This window comes from Aspergillus campestris (genome assembly GCF_002847485.1).
Source record: "Aspergillus campestris IBT 28561 chromosome Unknown P168scaffold_1, whole genome shotgun sequence".
Lineage (NCBI taxonomy): Eukaryota > Fungi > Ascomycota > Eurotiomycetes > Eurotiales > Aspergillaceae > Aspergillus > Aspergillus campestris.
In genome coordinates this window covers 2524447-2537161 of record NW_020194336.1, presented here as the reverse complement: position 1 = coordinate 2537161, position 12715 = coordinate 2524447, and the positions used below count along the sequence as shown (strand labels likewise).

General features: G+C 48.0%; 5 protein-coding genes and 2 non-coding genes across 7 annotated transcripts; 2 read left to right on the top strand and 5 right to left on the bottom strand.

The window, feature by feature from the left end:
* Window positions 1–162: 162 nt before the first annotated feature.
* On the bottom strand, window positions 163–1690 carry P168DRAFT_301247 (mitochondrial 37S ribosomal protein mS38). Its single transcript, XM_024838501.1, has 2 exons — window positions 1271–1690; window positions 163–1196 (listed from the first exon to the last, which is right to left on the bottom strand). The coding sequence occupies exons 1-2, from the start codon at window positions 1623–1625 to the stop codon at window positions 481–483; spliced, it is 1071 nt and encodes a 356-aa protein (XP_024697167.1). The 5' UTR covers window positions 1626–1690; the 3' UTR covers window positions 163–480.
* Window positions 1691–2049: 359 nt separating this feature from the next.
* Window positions 2050–4013, bottom strand: P168DRAFT_19117 (phosphotransferase enzyme family protein). Its single transcript, XM_024833018.1, has 4 exons — window positions 3862–4013; window positions 3516–3811; window positions 3057–3435; window positions 2050–3000 (listed from the first exon to the last, which is right to left on the bottom strand). Exons 2-4 carry the CDS (start codon window positions 3636–3638, stop codon window positions 2093–2095), a joined length of 1410 nt encoding a protein of 469 aa, XP_024697165.1. The 5' UTR covers window positions 3639–3811; window positions 3862–4013; the 3' UTR covers window positions 2050–2092.
* Window positions 3684–3886, bottom strand: P168DRAFT_314648 (uncharacterized protein; the record flags this gene model as incomplete). The annotated part of the gene is made up of 2 exons (XM_024839809.1): window positions 3684–3811; window positions 3862–3886. 2 exons carry the CDS (start codon window positions 3884–3886, stop codon window positions 3684–3686), a joined length of 153 nt encoding a protein of 50 aa, XP_024697166.1.
* A 496-nt stretch (window positions 4014–4509) lies between the features above and the next one.
* P168DRAFT_t30 lies at window positions 4510–4581 on the top strand. The gene has a single exon. It is a non-coding gene; the product is annotated as a tRNA-Glu (tRNA).
* Window positions 4582–4762: 181 nt separating this feature from the next.
* On the bottom strand, window positions 4763–4834 carry P168DRAFT_t5. Its single transcript has one exon. It is a non-coding gene; the product is annotated as a tRNA-Glu (tRNA).
* Window positions 4835–4885: 51 nt separating this feature from the next.
* Window positions 4886–6519, top strand: P168DRAFT_19095 (uncharacterized protein). The gene has a single exon (XM_024833016.1). The coding sequence runs from the start codon at window positions 5132–5134 to the stop codon at window positions 6344–6346; it is 1215 nt and encodes a 404-aa protein (XP_024697164.1). The 5' UTR covers window positions 4886–5131; the 3' UTR covers window positions 6347–6519.
* Window positions 6520–8836: 2317 nt separating this feature from the next.
* P168DRAFT_314647 (guanine nucleotide-binding protein subunit alpha) lies at window positions 8837–10150 on the bottom strand (the record flags this gene model as incomplete). Its single annotated transcript, XM_024839808.1, has 5 exons — window positions 8837–9178; window positions 9234–9492; window positions 9545–9708; window positions 9771–9955; window positions 10021–10150. The coding sequence occupies 5 exons, from the start codon at window positions 10148–10150 to the stop codon at window positions 8837–8839; spliced, it is 1080 nt and encodes a 359-aa protein (XP_024697163.1).
* Between the last annotated feature and the right edge of the window lie 2565 nt (window positions 10151–12715).

The following is a 12715-nucleotide window of genomic DNA, read 5'->3' as shown; positions in this document are numbered from 1 at the left end:
CTTGACTGTATCTCCTGCCTACCCAACACCGCAGAGAATCCGATCAAACCCCCATTTACAAGAGACCTACTCTTAGCGACGCCTCGTCAAGAGCAAAGTAACACAATAGTTGTGAATAGCTGAGTGAATAGAGATAAAATACTAAAGACGAAAGATACTTTAGGAATGGGGATATGTAAATAATATTGTCTATAAGCGGACGATGCGAGAGAACTATGCAGTACGGAGGACCAAAAAAAGTCAAAGTAAATCCAAACACCACAAAGCTGAACTAGCGAATCAAAGAAAAATGAGGACCCTTTATGTGGAAAAGGAAGAGATAAAGGAAAAATGGAAAGGAAAAGGAGGGTTCCAAATCTCATATATGAAATACTGTGGAGCTGTGGTGTATTGGTGAACAAGACTGGTAGAGGATAAAAGAGAAAGAAAGAAAAGCTAGAAACGGTGTCAATCAAGACATACAAACAGTATATCTCACGATCAAGCCTTATCGAGCTTCCGTCTCAGGGTCCTCGTCCGCCGCAGCAGCTTCTTGAACTTGTGCTTCTTCATCTTCGCCAAGCGCCGTCTCCGCGTGCTGATGGCGTGCATGGTGCGGTTGTTGCGCGAGCGCTCGACGTAAGTCGCGCCGGGGTTGCTGTGCGGGGCGTCGATGACGGCGTTGGACTCGTCGGCGGCGCCGGGGGCGTCCATTTCCGGGGAGCGGACGAACGGGCCCGTGTGAGCCTGGTAGGTCTTGCGGCCCTGGGCGTCCGTGGACTCGTGGATGGTCAGAACAGCCGAGTAGCTGTTGTTGTCCGGCTCGGCGGCGGTGGCAGCGGCGGCGTCGGCGTCGGCGGCGGCCTTGGCCTCGTCGAAGGGCACGGGGGCCGGAGGCGGGTTGAACGGGCGGAAGCGCTTGGCGAGATCCTCCACGGAGACCTTCAGGTCGGCCATGTTGAGGCTGCTGTCGGAGTGGTGGTCCATCTCGAAGTGGTTGCCCAGGGCGCTGCCTTCTTGCTCGCCGAGCTGGTGGGCTGAGCTCTCCATGGTGTCTGCGGCGGCGGATAGCGTGAAGATCACGTCGTCCGCTTCCTGCTTGGTGGGCTTCTTCGCCGTGAAGATAGCGTTGAAGGCTTCGGCGGTGGAGGTCGGGGGGACGGTGGTCGAGACGGAGATGGGGCGATGGATGGAGAAGAACGACGCCACATGGACATCTGCGAGAGAAGTAATATGATTAGCTTGGACGAACCTGTAGTGTTTAAAAAGGGAGGTATAGTTCTGAACTCACCATGAGGCTGCAGGTGCTGTGTCGAGGGAACGCTGGGCAGGTTGGAAAACGCTGACGGCTGGTTCGACTTGGGACCGTTGCGGCCGTTGTCCTTCCCACGGCGTTTCGAGGCTTTCCCTTCACGTTTCTCCCCCGAGTTGACACCCTTCGCGGGAGCCTGAGACGAGGCTTCTACCCGCCGGGAGCCATCGCTGGGTTTCGAGGACGAAGACGAGTACCGGCGCTGACGCACATGTTGAGTGGCGCCGAGAAGACCGTTGGAGGAAGTTGACAAAGTCTGAGTGGAAGAGCGAGAAATGCCGGAGATGGGCGCAAGAGGCGTCCATGCCACACGGCGCAACGAGGAGGATAGCATTTTGGTCAGTGTCGTCAAGCCCAAGAGCTAGGCCGATGTTGTTCGGAAGAAAGTCGGGTAGAATCGCCAGAGGCGAAATGAAGTCAAACTGATCAGGCGGAATCGCCGATTAGGTAAGGCGGATGATCTTGCCTGGTCACGTGGTACGTGGCGCATCGTACCTGGTTGGCGGCCTCAGGCAAAAGGCTGTGGCAGCCTTAGGCACATGTAGGATCTGCAAATTGTATACTTCGATCTTCAGAGATTTGAAGTTTTATATATTCTTTATTTTCTCGAATGCCTCTGCTCTTTGTGGATGGATTTATACATATTCAGACTAATTATGACAGGCTCGCTTATCAGTCAAATTTAAGAATAGTTTTGGTGAGAGCCTGCGTATGAGTATGGGAGATTCTTTGGTCTAAAGTACAACAAATATATTCCCCGTTATCAATAGTTCACCTGCCACTTCCTCAATGCACTAGAGGTTATTCAAATGGCCAATAACGCTCAAATTCAGCCCTTTCCTCATCAGTCTCAGCCAATTGTTCCAACATCTGACCTTTAACTTCCGTGAGAGCAGCTTTGCAATCATCGTATCGCTCATGCTCGATGAAGCCTTTGTCTGGCCATAGATCACCCATTCTCTCCTTGACCTCCGCGACAAGCTGGGTCCCTGCCACTGCATCGTCACTATCCGTTTTGATGCGTTGAATATCTGCCTCCGAAAAGTGAAAGGGGAATGGGCTGTCATGAGTAACGGCAGGTAACTCCGCCCACGAGTCCTTCAGATCGACCAGAAGTGACTGAAAGTGCGCCTCGCCATATTCAAACATTCGGCGGGCAAGAAAAATCAGTCCATATGCTGCTGTCTTTCGGTATTCAATGACTTGATACAGATCCGGGTTTTTAGCTTGCATGAGTTTCCGCCACCCAATGAATAGGTTTTGGATGGTATACTCATGCACGGCCGCATATCGTTCTTTGGGTGAAAGACCCGAGAGTTTCGGCCGTGATATTAGATCAAGTGTCTCAGGCTCAAGGCAATCCCAGTCGAGAAAGGCCGGATCCGGGTTATGATTGAAAAGAGATGAGATATGACAAGACTGCCAGTCGATAATACCCGTAATCTTTCCGGGATTCTGTGGGTCTATAAAGATATTATCATCATGCAAATCATCATGCCAGAGATAGGGACTAGCGATAGCTGTATCCTTTGGCATAAGAGCATTGATGACTTGTTGGTACCATGCTAAAGCGGTGGTTTTCTTTTCTGTGTCTGGCTGGTAGAGATTTGGGCCACAGAACAACGCGATTTGTTTTGGAGAGTTTAAACATTGTATTGCCTTTAGCTCTCGCGTCCTAACTGCTTGTAGGTATTGTATCAAAGAGGTCCCTGTGATCTTATTAGTAACAGGAAGGAGCATGGTAATAATATAGATTATGACATACATGGCCCTTTCTCAACATCTAGCACTGATCGACCAGCATCAAACCAATCTCGGCTTGTAGCTGGGCCAATAGTAAACTCAGAGTCTCTGACAGACTCGCCATCCTTAGCATAGTAACTGCCCTCTAGTGGTTGCACGTCTCTCTTGTAGTATAAGCCGCCATAGTGTGAGAATGAAACACTTAGCCATTGCTTCTGAAGATGTGTCACAGCAAGAAGCACTTGAAGTTTTTGAGGCAGGGTCATTGTGTCCCAAACTTGAGACAGCGGAACACCTTCAACTTTATCCGTAATAATAAATTCAGCCCCAACAGGATGCGATTCCGCATGCGAGTTCCATGTATATACTCGAGGTGCTGGCGTGTTGAGAACTTTTCTGGCCTCCACAATCAGCCAGGTCAGTAAGACTCTATGATCAGATAGACACGATTGCAAGACTCTATAATTATGAACGAACGTACAAAATCCATCGTAGCAACTTCACTAGCAGTAGTGAAGTGCGGTGCCCCAGCATTCGGGTTAGGCACCTTAGCTACAACTTCCCGACCATTATCCATAGACATAAGGAATGCCTTGTTGAACATACCATCAGGGAACTTCGTAATTGAGATACACTGAGCGGCTCCGACCTAGTCTGCCGCGATACTCGCGAGCCTATTCAAGTCGAATCTGACCTCTCGCTTGCGCAGATTCTCCGCCTCGTCTATGACGAAACGGCCTCGCGTGAATTTGAAGAATTCATCTCTAGAGTTCCAGTCTGCGACGAATGAGTCACATGTTGCATCGCGCCCAAACTGGCGTGTTTACCTTTCTGGGGAGAGCTCATGCCCATGCTTGCGGAACAGTGAGCGTAAGAGGACATTGAGCGGCTGTGTTGCTTCGGACTTGGTATTATACTTTGGATCCACCGCAAGAGGAGCGAGGATGGATGCCGACGCATGCTCCAGGCAATGTGGTGATGCCTTTGACCATACCTATCTTCCAGAAGATCAGATAGCACTCTATCACGCGAACATCGGACTGTCGGGAAAATGGAGATTGGTTGTAAATAGATATCAGTTCAATGATTGCTGAGCAAATCAAAATATGATGATTATGATGATGATGATGGTTCTGTGGAGGAAGATTGGATAGGAACTATGAGACTCTCAAGGGGAAACGAGACAGTCTGCATGGGGCCCTGCGTAGGACAGCTATTGGTGGCTTACTATTGAGAAAACATTCTGATGCGTGTCATGACAGAGATAGGTATAATGAATACTCCTTTATATCGAGTCCGAACAAGTTAAACGTAAATTTTTATATCAATGAGAGTAGATCTAGAATTACTTTTCGCCGGTTTCATTGCCTGAAAACCAAGCATGAGTATATCAAGGGTGCTAGATTGGATGAAAGACCGGCGACTCTAAAGCTCCCGATTTACAGACACAGTCTGCTGCAATTTAAATATAGTAATCCGATATGGTGTAACGGCTAGCATCGCTGGTTTTCACTCAGCAGATCGGGGTTCGATTCCCCGTATCGGAGCTTAACTTTTTGTTTTTCTTTCTTTGTGCTAGGTACTCCGCATGGTAGATCTACCTCTTGGCAGTTCCCTACGTTTTTATAGCCAGGGTTGTCAAAGGAAAAAAAAAAATTCATGCTTACCTTCCAGTTTTTGAGTATACCCTTGAAAATAAGGTGGTTATGAAAAATAGCAAAAAGTAAGCTCCGATACGGGGAATCGAACCCCGATCTGCTGAGTGAAAACCAGCGATGCTAGCCGTTACACCATATCGGATTATTACGAAGAATCATGCGTGCTTTTTAGTACCTTCACCTAACGAATATCCATGGATCGACAATGTGATAGAGACATTCAACCCTGACGTCAAAGAACGGTGATTATGGTTTGACTTGGATTCTTACTTCCCCCCCTATCCTTCTCTTTTCTTCTTCTGCACTCAATATTAATTTCTAAACATCCAGTGACAACCTTTGCTTCTTTTATATCCATTGGCTGTGATATCAAGCGATTCATAGACATTTCGGATGTCAATAAAGCAATAACTTGGGGTAGATACCCTTGGTAACGAGGATGGCCACCATGCGAAACCCGGCAGCCTTGACCGACCTCCCACTTGAGCTATTATGGATGGTCTCTGAGTATCTGTCACCAGTTGACCTTGCTTGTCTCGCCTTAGGGAATCGTCATCTGCTGCATTCCTTTGCTGGGGCTGCTTTCAAAAACTTCTCAAACGGCCGCACCGGAAATCCCACGGATGACGCACGTATCCAGCTATTATCTCGGCTTTCTTGCGACCTACCGCAGTACCATCTCTGCTTTATTTGTCTTCGACTTCATTTGTGGAAAAAGGCTGGGCTGCCAAGCTATCATTTCAAGGTCAACCACCGCACAGATGCCTTGGATTATACCAATTGGTACCTTATAAACGATCTACCCCTCTCTCACCACCCATCACATACCCTTTACAGGTTCCACTTCGTGCATCTACAGCTTGCCATGAGAAGGTTTTACTACGGACCGGAGTTCGGAATCCCCGTTGAGTCATTGCTCTACACAGAGATCAAAGCAAGCCGATTCAAATCTAACGGCCCGCTCTTACTACACCCCCCTATCAACAAGGCATCAGAAGGAGATACTCAACAGGATAATATGATGATTCTATTCTCTGCTGAAGCTCGAATCTGCTCTACGCCTCCGGCTTTATGTATGCGGACGCAAGATATAGCGGTAGTAACACGACATAATTTACCACGGCTGTGGCCATGCCGCGAAAACGGACCTATGAGTGTCTGCCGGCATATCCCCACTTTTGACCCGGGCTTCGACGACATCTTGGCCTCTCAAATTAGGCATTATTGCTCTACCACAAGCCCCCCGGTCCCAGCCGACCAAGGGAGTTGTGATAAATGTAATACCTCTTGGCAGTTGGAGATTCGAACCCTGGATGAAACTCATGCAAGCCTCATTCTTACCATATGGATGGACCTAGGACCGGGGCTCAGTGTGGAAGATCCTCAGTGGAAGTATCGTCTTTTTAATGTACCCCCCTCGCTTTCAGCAAAACACGAAATAGTGGACTCTCGCCTACGGTTCGAGAGGGACTCTGTTCAAGCTAGGTCTCCAAATGCTCTGCCTGAGGATGAGATGTATCACCGCAATATGTCGTTGCTAGAAGGGAAGAGATATCAAACGGTGATGACTCCAGTAGACGGTAGAATCTACGTATTGCACGGACAAGCAGAAGCAAAAGCAAAGACAAGTCCTTCTCGCTGTATTATTCTCTGAGAAAAGCCAGCTAGGGTATCCAATGTTTGTTTAATCTTTTAGAGGAACGCAATTCAAGTCTTGGTTCTAGGGCTGTAGATTGTCGAAATCCCGCGTGTACTTCGATGGATCCACTACGATATTTCTGGAACGGGACCAAATCATGCGCTAAACCTAGTTAGATCTATGACAGACACTCTTCCTAAATTATATCGATCAAACCGCCGATACAGAGCCATCAACCTACCATCTCAGATTGCCGGATTCCTCATAATTATAGCAACCCCCGAAATGGCAGAATTAGAACCAAAGAAAAGCGACCTCGATCTTGGGGGTAGCTTCCTCAAGGACCTACCAAGTTCAATCGACAGATATCCCTACGAAGACGAGTCGTGCTTTCTCCGGGTCTTCAATCTAAAACTTGATCATTCCGGATCCTCAAGACATGGAGACAACGACTTTATCCTATTTCATATGAGTCGTGAGATGATTGAAACCCTGTTCGATCCAAGCAACGAACCAACTACCCTTACACGTAACTGTTCCTCTTTTGATCTCGACGAGCAACTAATCCTGATTAAAATGCCTTCTCTCGAACATGGGTGCGCAAGCGGTGCTTCAGACGACGCAATCATGGCAGCACTCCTGCCAATGGGGCTATATGGCCGCCTACACAAATACCCTGGCGTAACTATCCGAGGGGGAATGAGAGGAAAGCAACCTGACTGTGACTGGGGCCCTAGGAGGCCACCGCCTGGTTATCCAAGGAAGAGGCCCTCGGTTGCTTTAGAGGTTGCGTGGTCTGAATCAGATTCAAAATTGAATTCCGATGTTCGATTCTGGCTGGATCCAGCCCAGGGAAATGCCAGGATCTGTCTAACTCTGAGAGTAGACAAGCACGAACCAGCAATCCGTATTGAGAAGTGGAGTCTTAAGGATGGAAGACCCCATCGCTTCCAGATTGTCTGGGTGACTAAAGTGTCAGACCAGATAACTGTCACAAACCACCCTCTTATCATACCATTTGAAGATTTATTCTTCCGTCCACCATCTATACCGACTGAACAAGATATTGAAATATCACAACGAGCCCTTCAAGAGATTGCAGAGAAAATCTGGGATATGCAGGACTTCTAAGCCTCTTCCTTCCCTCTTCTCCATATGGCTTCCCTCTTGTACTTCTATTTTTCTCTCTCGATCGGTTTATACCCTGGGTTTAGTCTGTTTTACGTGCTTTCTAGTTTTTGAAGATTTCCGTGTTCCTAGATGTGGATATCACGTTTCTTATTCAATTCTCTCCTCCGTAGGCATACTAACCTACTAAGGCCGTTTCCCATATGCAAGTGTAGAAGTTAACGATAGGGGTCAGTACAAATATGGGCTTAACAGTACATCCGCATGATCATAAAAGATAATATTGACTCATCCTTAACCCCTTCAAGATATCTAGATCTACTACTACTACTACTACTACTACTACTACTACTACTACTACTACTACTACTACTACTACTACTCATGTACTAGTCGTACTATTCGATAGGTTATATATATACTATATAAGAGATAGAGATAGAGCTACGTCTCTGCCCAGCCCAAGACATATCACCCAAACAGCTAATGTTCTGCGCGCCATTACCAACTTAGCCACAACAATATGCTAAATCCGATAAATCCTTCGGATTTATCACCCCCAAGACCGAAAACTATACCATTAGCGCACAACTAGCAACGCGGTGGCTGACCTTTCCTCCATGACAATCATCCGCGTTAACCACGGGATCCACTTCCTAGATGGAGATAGATAAGATTCAATCAAGTTTAATTACGCCTAGCTTGGTTTTTCTTCGAGATTTTAGCCGCTGGGAATTCACAGATTTCCGGTCGATCGATCGTGTTATTGTATGTCCTCTATCTGATAGCTAAGCGCATGGAATGAAAACTATATATCCGGGTGAAACGGTACAAAAGGGATGGAGTTTGAGAGGGAAAATCCCAGTGGGTAGACAAGGCTGGAGAGTCGGCGAGGGAATCAATCAACGCAGAGATTAGATTAGTGAGAACGGTAAAAAGAGAATGGCGGGATCGTCCGGCACATGGTCAATGTGTCATGAAGGAAAATCAAATTAATACAAGAGGAGATGGTATCGATCTGCATTATATAGGAAAATTTGGAATGAGACCCTCGCTGAACCGAAAGAAACGTAAGGTCACCGGGTACTATGGGCTTTTCATGAGGCGTGCCGAATATGTAGATAGATGCGTTAGGACCCGACGCCCTTGGGCGGGGGGCTAGGCACAGAGAAGAGAGAGAGAAGTGGGATATATAAGGTGGTGGTGTGTGGTAGGTCCGAGCGAGCCGAAATGGCATCGTATGGCATGGCATGGCGTGGATATCGCTCGGGAGATGCAATGCAAAGGACGGTAGATTAGAGAAATGAAAGTCGAAGGCTCGTGCTCGTGGAGGATCTCGTGAAAGCCAAGCGTCCCGGGTGAGGACATCTGTCCCGCTTATAATATGAGGGTGTGGAGGTTTTTCTGGATTATCATGTCCTGCACCGAATCCATGGTTGCTTTCAGCAGGGTTGTATCAGTGGCGTTTGTGTAGTGGACGTAGATTTCGCGGTCTGGTATCCGGTTGATGCCACGGAATCGATCGGCAAAGTACCTGGCGGCAGCGTCGAAGTCGACGTTCGAGCCGTTGTAATCGGGGAAGTGGTTGGATACCGGGGACACGTCGAGTTTCGCCTTGAAGAGATCGATCTTGTTGAGGAAGAGAATGATGGGTTTCCGCTTGAACCATTCTCCGTTGACTAGAGACTCGAAGAGCATCATGGCTTCGTGCATTTGGTTCTAAGTAGACAAGGTTAGGATGGCATTTTCATCAGGGCATGCGGGATGGACTCACGGCATTCTGGTCTTCTACGAGACACTGGTCGTAACCGGACAAGGCGACCATGAAAAGAAGGCATTGAACGCCCTCAAAGCAGTGGATCCACTTCTTCCGCTCAGACCGTTGACCACCAACGTCCATCATTCTGAAATTCATCTGGCCCAACTCAAACAGGGTCTCCGTGATCCCCGTCGTCCGTAAACGAGCTTGCAGCATGTCTTGATTGTCGGGAAGCCAGCCCGGTGTGAAGATCCGGTCAAGCGACGTGAAAAAGCTGGGAAGTATTAGCACATGTTGGCTCAATGTACCCATATCCTGGCACTTACTAATGCAGGTTGTCATGAAGAGCAAACTCATGCCCCCGAGCGACGGCCTTCTGCACCCCTTGGTCGCCCCACATGCCTATCATAGCGTCGCGTACTTTGAGGTCTGAAAAGGCTTCGTCGCAGCCTACGTCAGGCTCTAAACTGTCCACTAGAGCCGCCAATGGCTAAAGCAGGAAAATCCGTTAGCCCAAACTGCTCATGGATAAGGAATCATCAGCCTGCCTACCTGCGTCTTCTCGCTCTCATATTGGATATTCTCCGCGCGGATAATGTCCAACAAGACCTTGAACGCAATTACAAGGTTGGAATAGATTACCGCGCGTGTTTGGCGCCGCTCTTCATCAGGAAACCCTCCCGAATGAATAATCCGCATTTGCTTGATGATTGTCGATTTTCCGGACTCTCCAGCACCTGTTGTGTCACAGTCAGTTCCGACGGCTTCCATAATCACCGTGTGATCTTATCCTGATACATACCAAGAAGGAGAATCTTGATGGTCCTATCCAGATTCTTTTTATCATTTTTCAAAACCTTTTCAATCCGAGCAGTCCGCTGAAGCGCATCCTTGTCCGTCGCGTCGACGGGTTTCGAGCTCATACACCCCATTTTGAATTACCTGCCCCACGGATACCGAGATAAACTGCATATGATAGTTAGATCTCGATTCTGCTGCCCACATATGTAAGAAATTCAGTGGGGCTGTCCCCGAAGTAACTGTCTTTGTCTTCGAACTTGAATCAGGGATGCGCTCGGACTGTGTCACTTGACCATCCAAGAACCGGCGCCCGAGACATACAAACAGAACTATCATCGCAAACACGAGGACGGGGGCAGAACCACGGAAGCCCCAAAAATAAGACATGAAAGAAAGAAAGGCACTTACATCAATATAATCCAACCAATACCCGGCTCGAATCTGCATCACACGAATACGTTAGTCAGAATGAACCTCTATTGAGGAGTCGCTCATGGCGCAGTAATACGCATATGGTCTAACATACAGCGCGATATCGGATCAACGGAGGCCAAATCGTCGGCGCTTTCTAGCTCCCGAGCGCGTCCAAATTCAAGATCGCTCGATTTCGAATATACCTCCAATGTGTCCTTCAATCGATACGTTGAGTCTTGACCAGCGACACACTCCTTTTGTGTCGTTTTGAACCCCGAAAAGATTCCGTCGCAAGAAGCCGCAAAGGTATGAACACAACGAGATTCAAAGCTCCGAGTCTGGCCCTCGTGTTCCCAATTCCAACTGAAAAGTGCTTTGCCAAGGCGGAGGTATTTAGTTTCGGGAGAGTTCCGGCGTCCTCAGCTGGGCGTTCAGGAGTACTGTTTCGACTCAACCGTGGAGGAGATTATATCGTAGATTCTAGCCCCGCGACCGAGCGTGATCCCACTGCGTTCCGAGTTCGGGATCGGTTCTTGGTAGGAGAATAGGAGGGACTGGCGCAAGTCAAATCGAGGGTTCGAGGATGGAGGAGTGCCGACAGCAGCTAGGTCCGCTAAGCGGGGAAGAAAAAGAGAGAGACACCGAGGGTTTGGTATATTAATACCCTGGTCAGCGGTTCATGTCTACCGACCCACCAGGCGAGAACGGGCAAAAGGGTAATAAGGAAAGGGGACAAATGTGGGGGGGGGGGGGGGGGATGAGAGAGGGAAGTTAGGAGGAGTCCACCCGAGTGGGATCAAAATAGGGTGTACGGTGGGAGGTGATGTTGCGCAATTCACAGGTTATATTCAACCAAGACCGATCGGAGAGGGGGTCATGGTGCCAACGCGGGTCGGGATGCTAAGAAGGTTTGGGAGTAGTCATCCTGCAGTGGACATTTAGTTCGGGGGGAGGGACTTCGGTACTAAGAACAATTTAATATTGAGGACTCCATACGGCGAAATTGGGTAAAAGATTTCCGACGAGAAAGATGAGTCTTAGCCAAGGAGGAGAGGGAGAAGTTGGGAAGACCGGGCTGACAGGCCGTAGCTGGTTTAGTGGTCATCTAGCGGGGGGAACTAGCAGGCTTCGGAGGTATCTATCTCCAAAGTAACCTACCTCTTTGGTCATAGAGTCGATGGGGAATGAGTGTGGAATGTTCATTTGAGTGGTCCAGCAGACGTAGCGGATCCACCGGAAGAGGGTCCATTCATCTTTCATGGTTAGTTCTCCATTCCTTCTGGTTTCTGGGCCTGTCTGGAGCTGATTGGAAAATGGAGAGATTAAAGTAAGTACTAGATATGCAGCTCCTGTCTTTCAATGGGTTTTGATAGTATTCCAGTACAGGTAGTCAGGTAGATGCCGGATCCCGGAGGCGTACAGAAGTTTACAGATATACAGAGACATCTGCCGTCAGCATGCAGAGGTACTCCGCCTACAGGAGTAGAATCAGGTCACTCCTTCAATCCTTCTGCATATACATGTCCATAAGTATCCAGAATCCCGTGTACCATCATTGAATATCAAGTACTCGGTCAGTCCGTACAGGGTAGGATGTGAAGAAACAAAAATACACCGGGCATAATACCATGGACAAAACACGTTTTACTGAAACAGACAGGTTCCTCAGGCGTCGAGGATTGCCAAGTGCTGCAACCGAACAATCGCCACGAGGTTGATACGCCATTCGACGCATTCTGAACATGCACGGATCGACAATATCAAAGTGCCCATCATAGTCATACAGGATCCCAACTTCCCAAGTCATGTTGGTTGTCGTACAAGAAACGCCCCATTCATTAATCATGGGTCGGACATTTTGCTGGTTTAGTTCTGCAGCGGATTTACTCTCCGTAACCGATATTATCACTTGCACTAGTCAATCCTGCCAACGTCCTGTCAATGTATCCAGAAAAAAGAAAGCAAAAAAAGCAATGACTGTCAGTTCCGGTGCCTGTTGATCTTTTCTGAAGACCCCTGTCATTAACGCGATGGATTATTACGGACCCGGTCGTAAGAGATCCCAGCGCGACCAGTCCTTCTTTTCTTATTTTCATTTCACTTCCATTTGATCTGTTGGTTTTTTTTGTTTTCTCGAGATGGTGAATTTTAATAATCTCTCCTGGGTGATTGTGGGGTTTAGGGGAATTGAATATAAAATAATTAAAGAAAATGAATGATCAATGATTAAAGATAAAAAATAAATCTATCGAGTCATGTACCGGTTTTGTCACGACTCAGTT

What these genes read in the sequence shown, in the direction of transcription:
- P168DRAFT_301247 (XM_024838501.1), bottom strand. Translation starts at nt 1,625, where the DNA reads ATGCTATCCTCCTCGTTGCGCCGTGTGGCATGGACGCCTCTTGCGCCC. An exon ending in ACAGCACCTGCAGCCTCATG is followed by an intron (nt 1,197 to 1,270) that starts GTGAGTTCAGAA and finishes CTTCTCTCGCAG; the next exon opens with ATGTCCATGTGGCGTCGTTC.
- P168DRAFT_19117 (XM_024833018.1), bottom strand. Translation starts at nt 3,638, where the DNA reads ATGTTCAACAAGGCATTCCTTATGTCTATGGATAATGGTCGGGAAGTT. An exon ending in AAGTTGCTACGATGGATTTT is followed by an intron (nt 3,436 to 3,515) that starts GTACGTTCGTTC and finishes CTGATTGTGGAG; the next exon opens with GCCAGAAAAGTTCTCAACAC. An exon ending in AGATGTTGAGAAAGGGCCAT is followed by an intron (nt 3,001 to 3,056) that starts GTATGTCATAAT and finishes ATAAGATCACAG; the next exon opens with GGACCTCTTTGATACAATAC.
- P168DRAFT_19095 (XM_024833016.1), top strand. Translation starts at nt 5,132, where the DNA reads ATGGCCACCATGCGAAACCCGGCAGCCTTGACCGACCTCCCACTTGAG.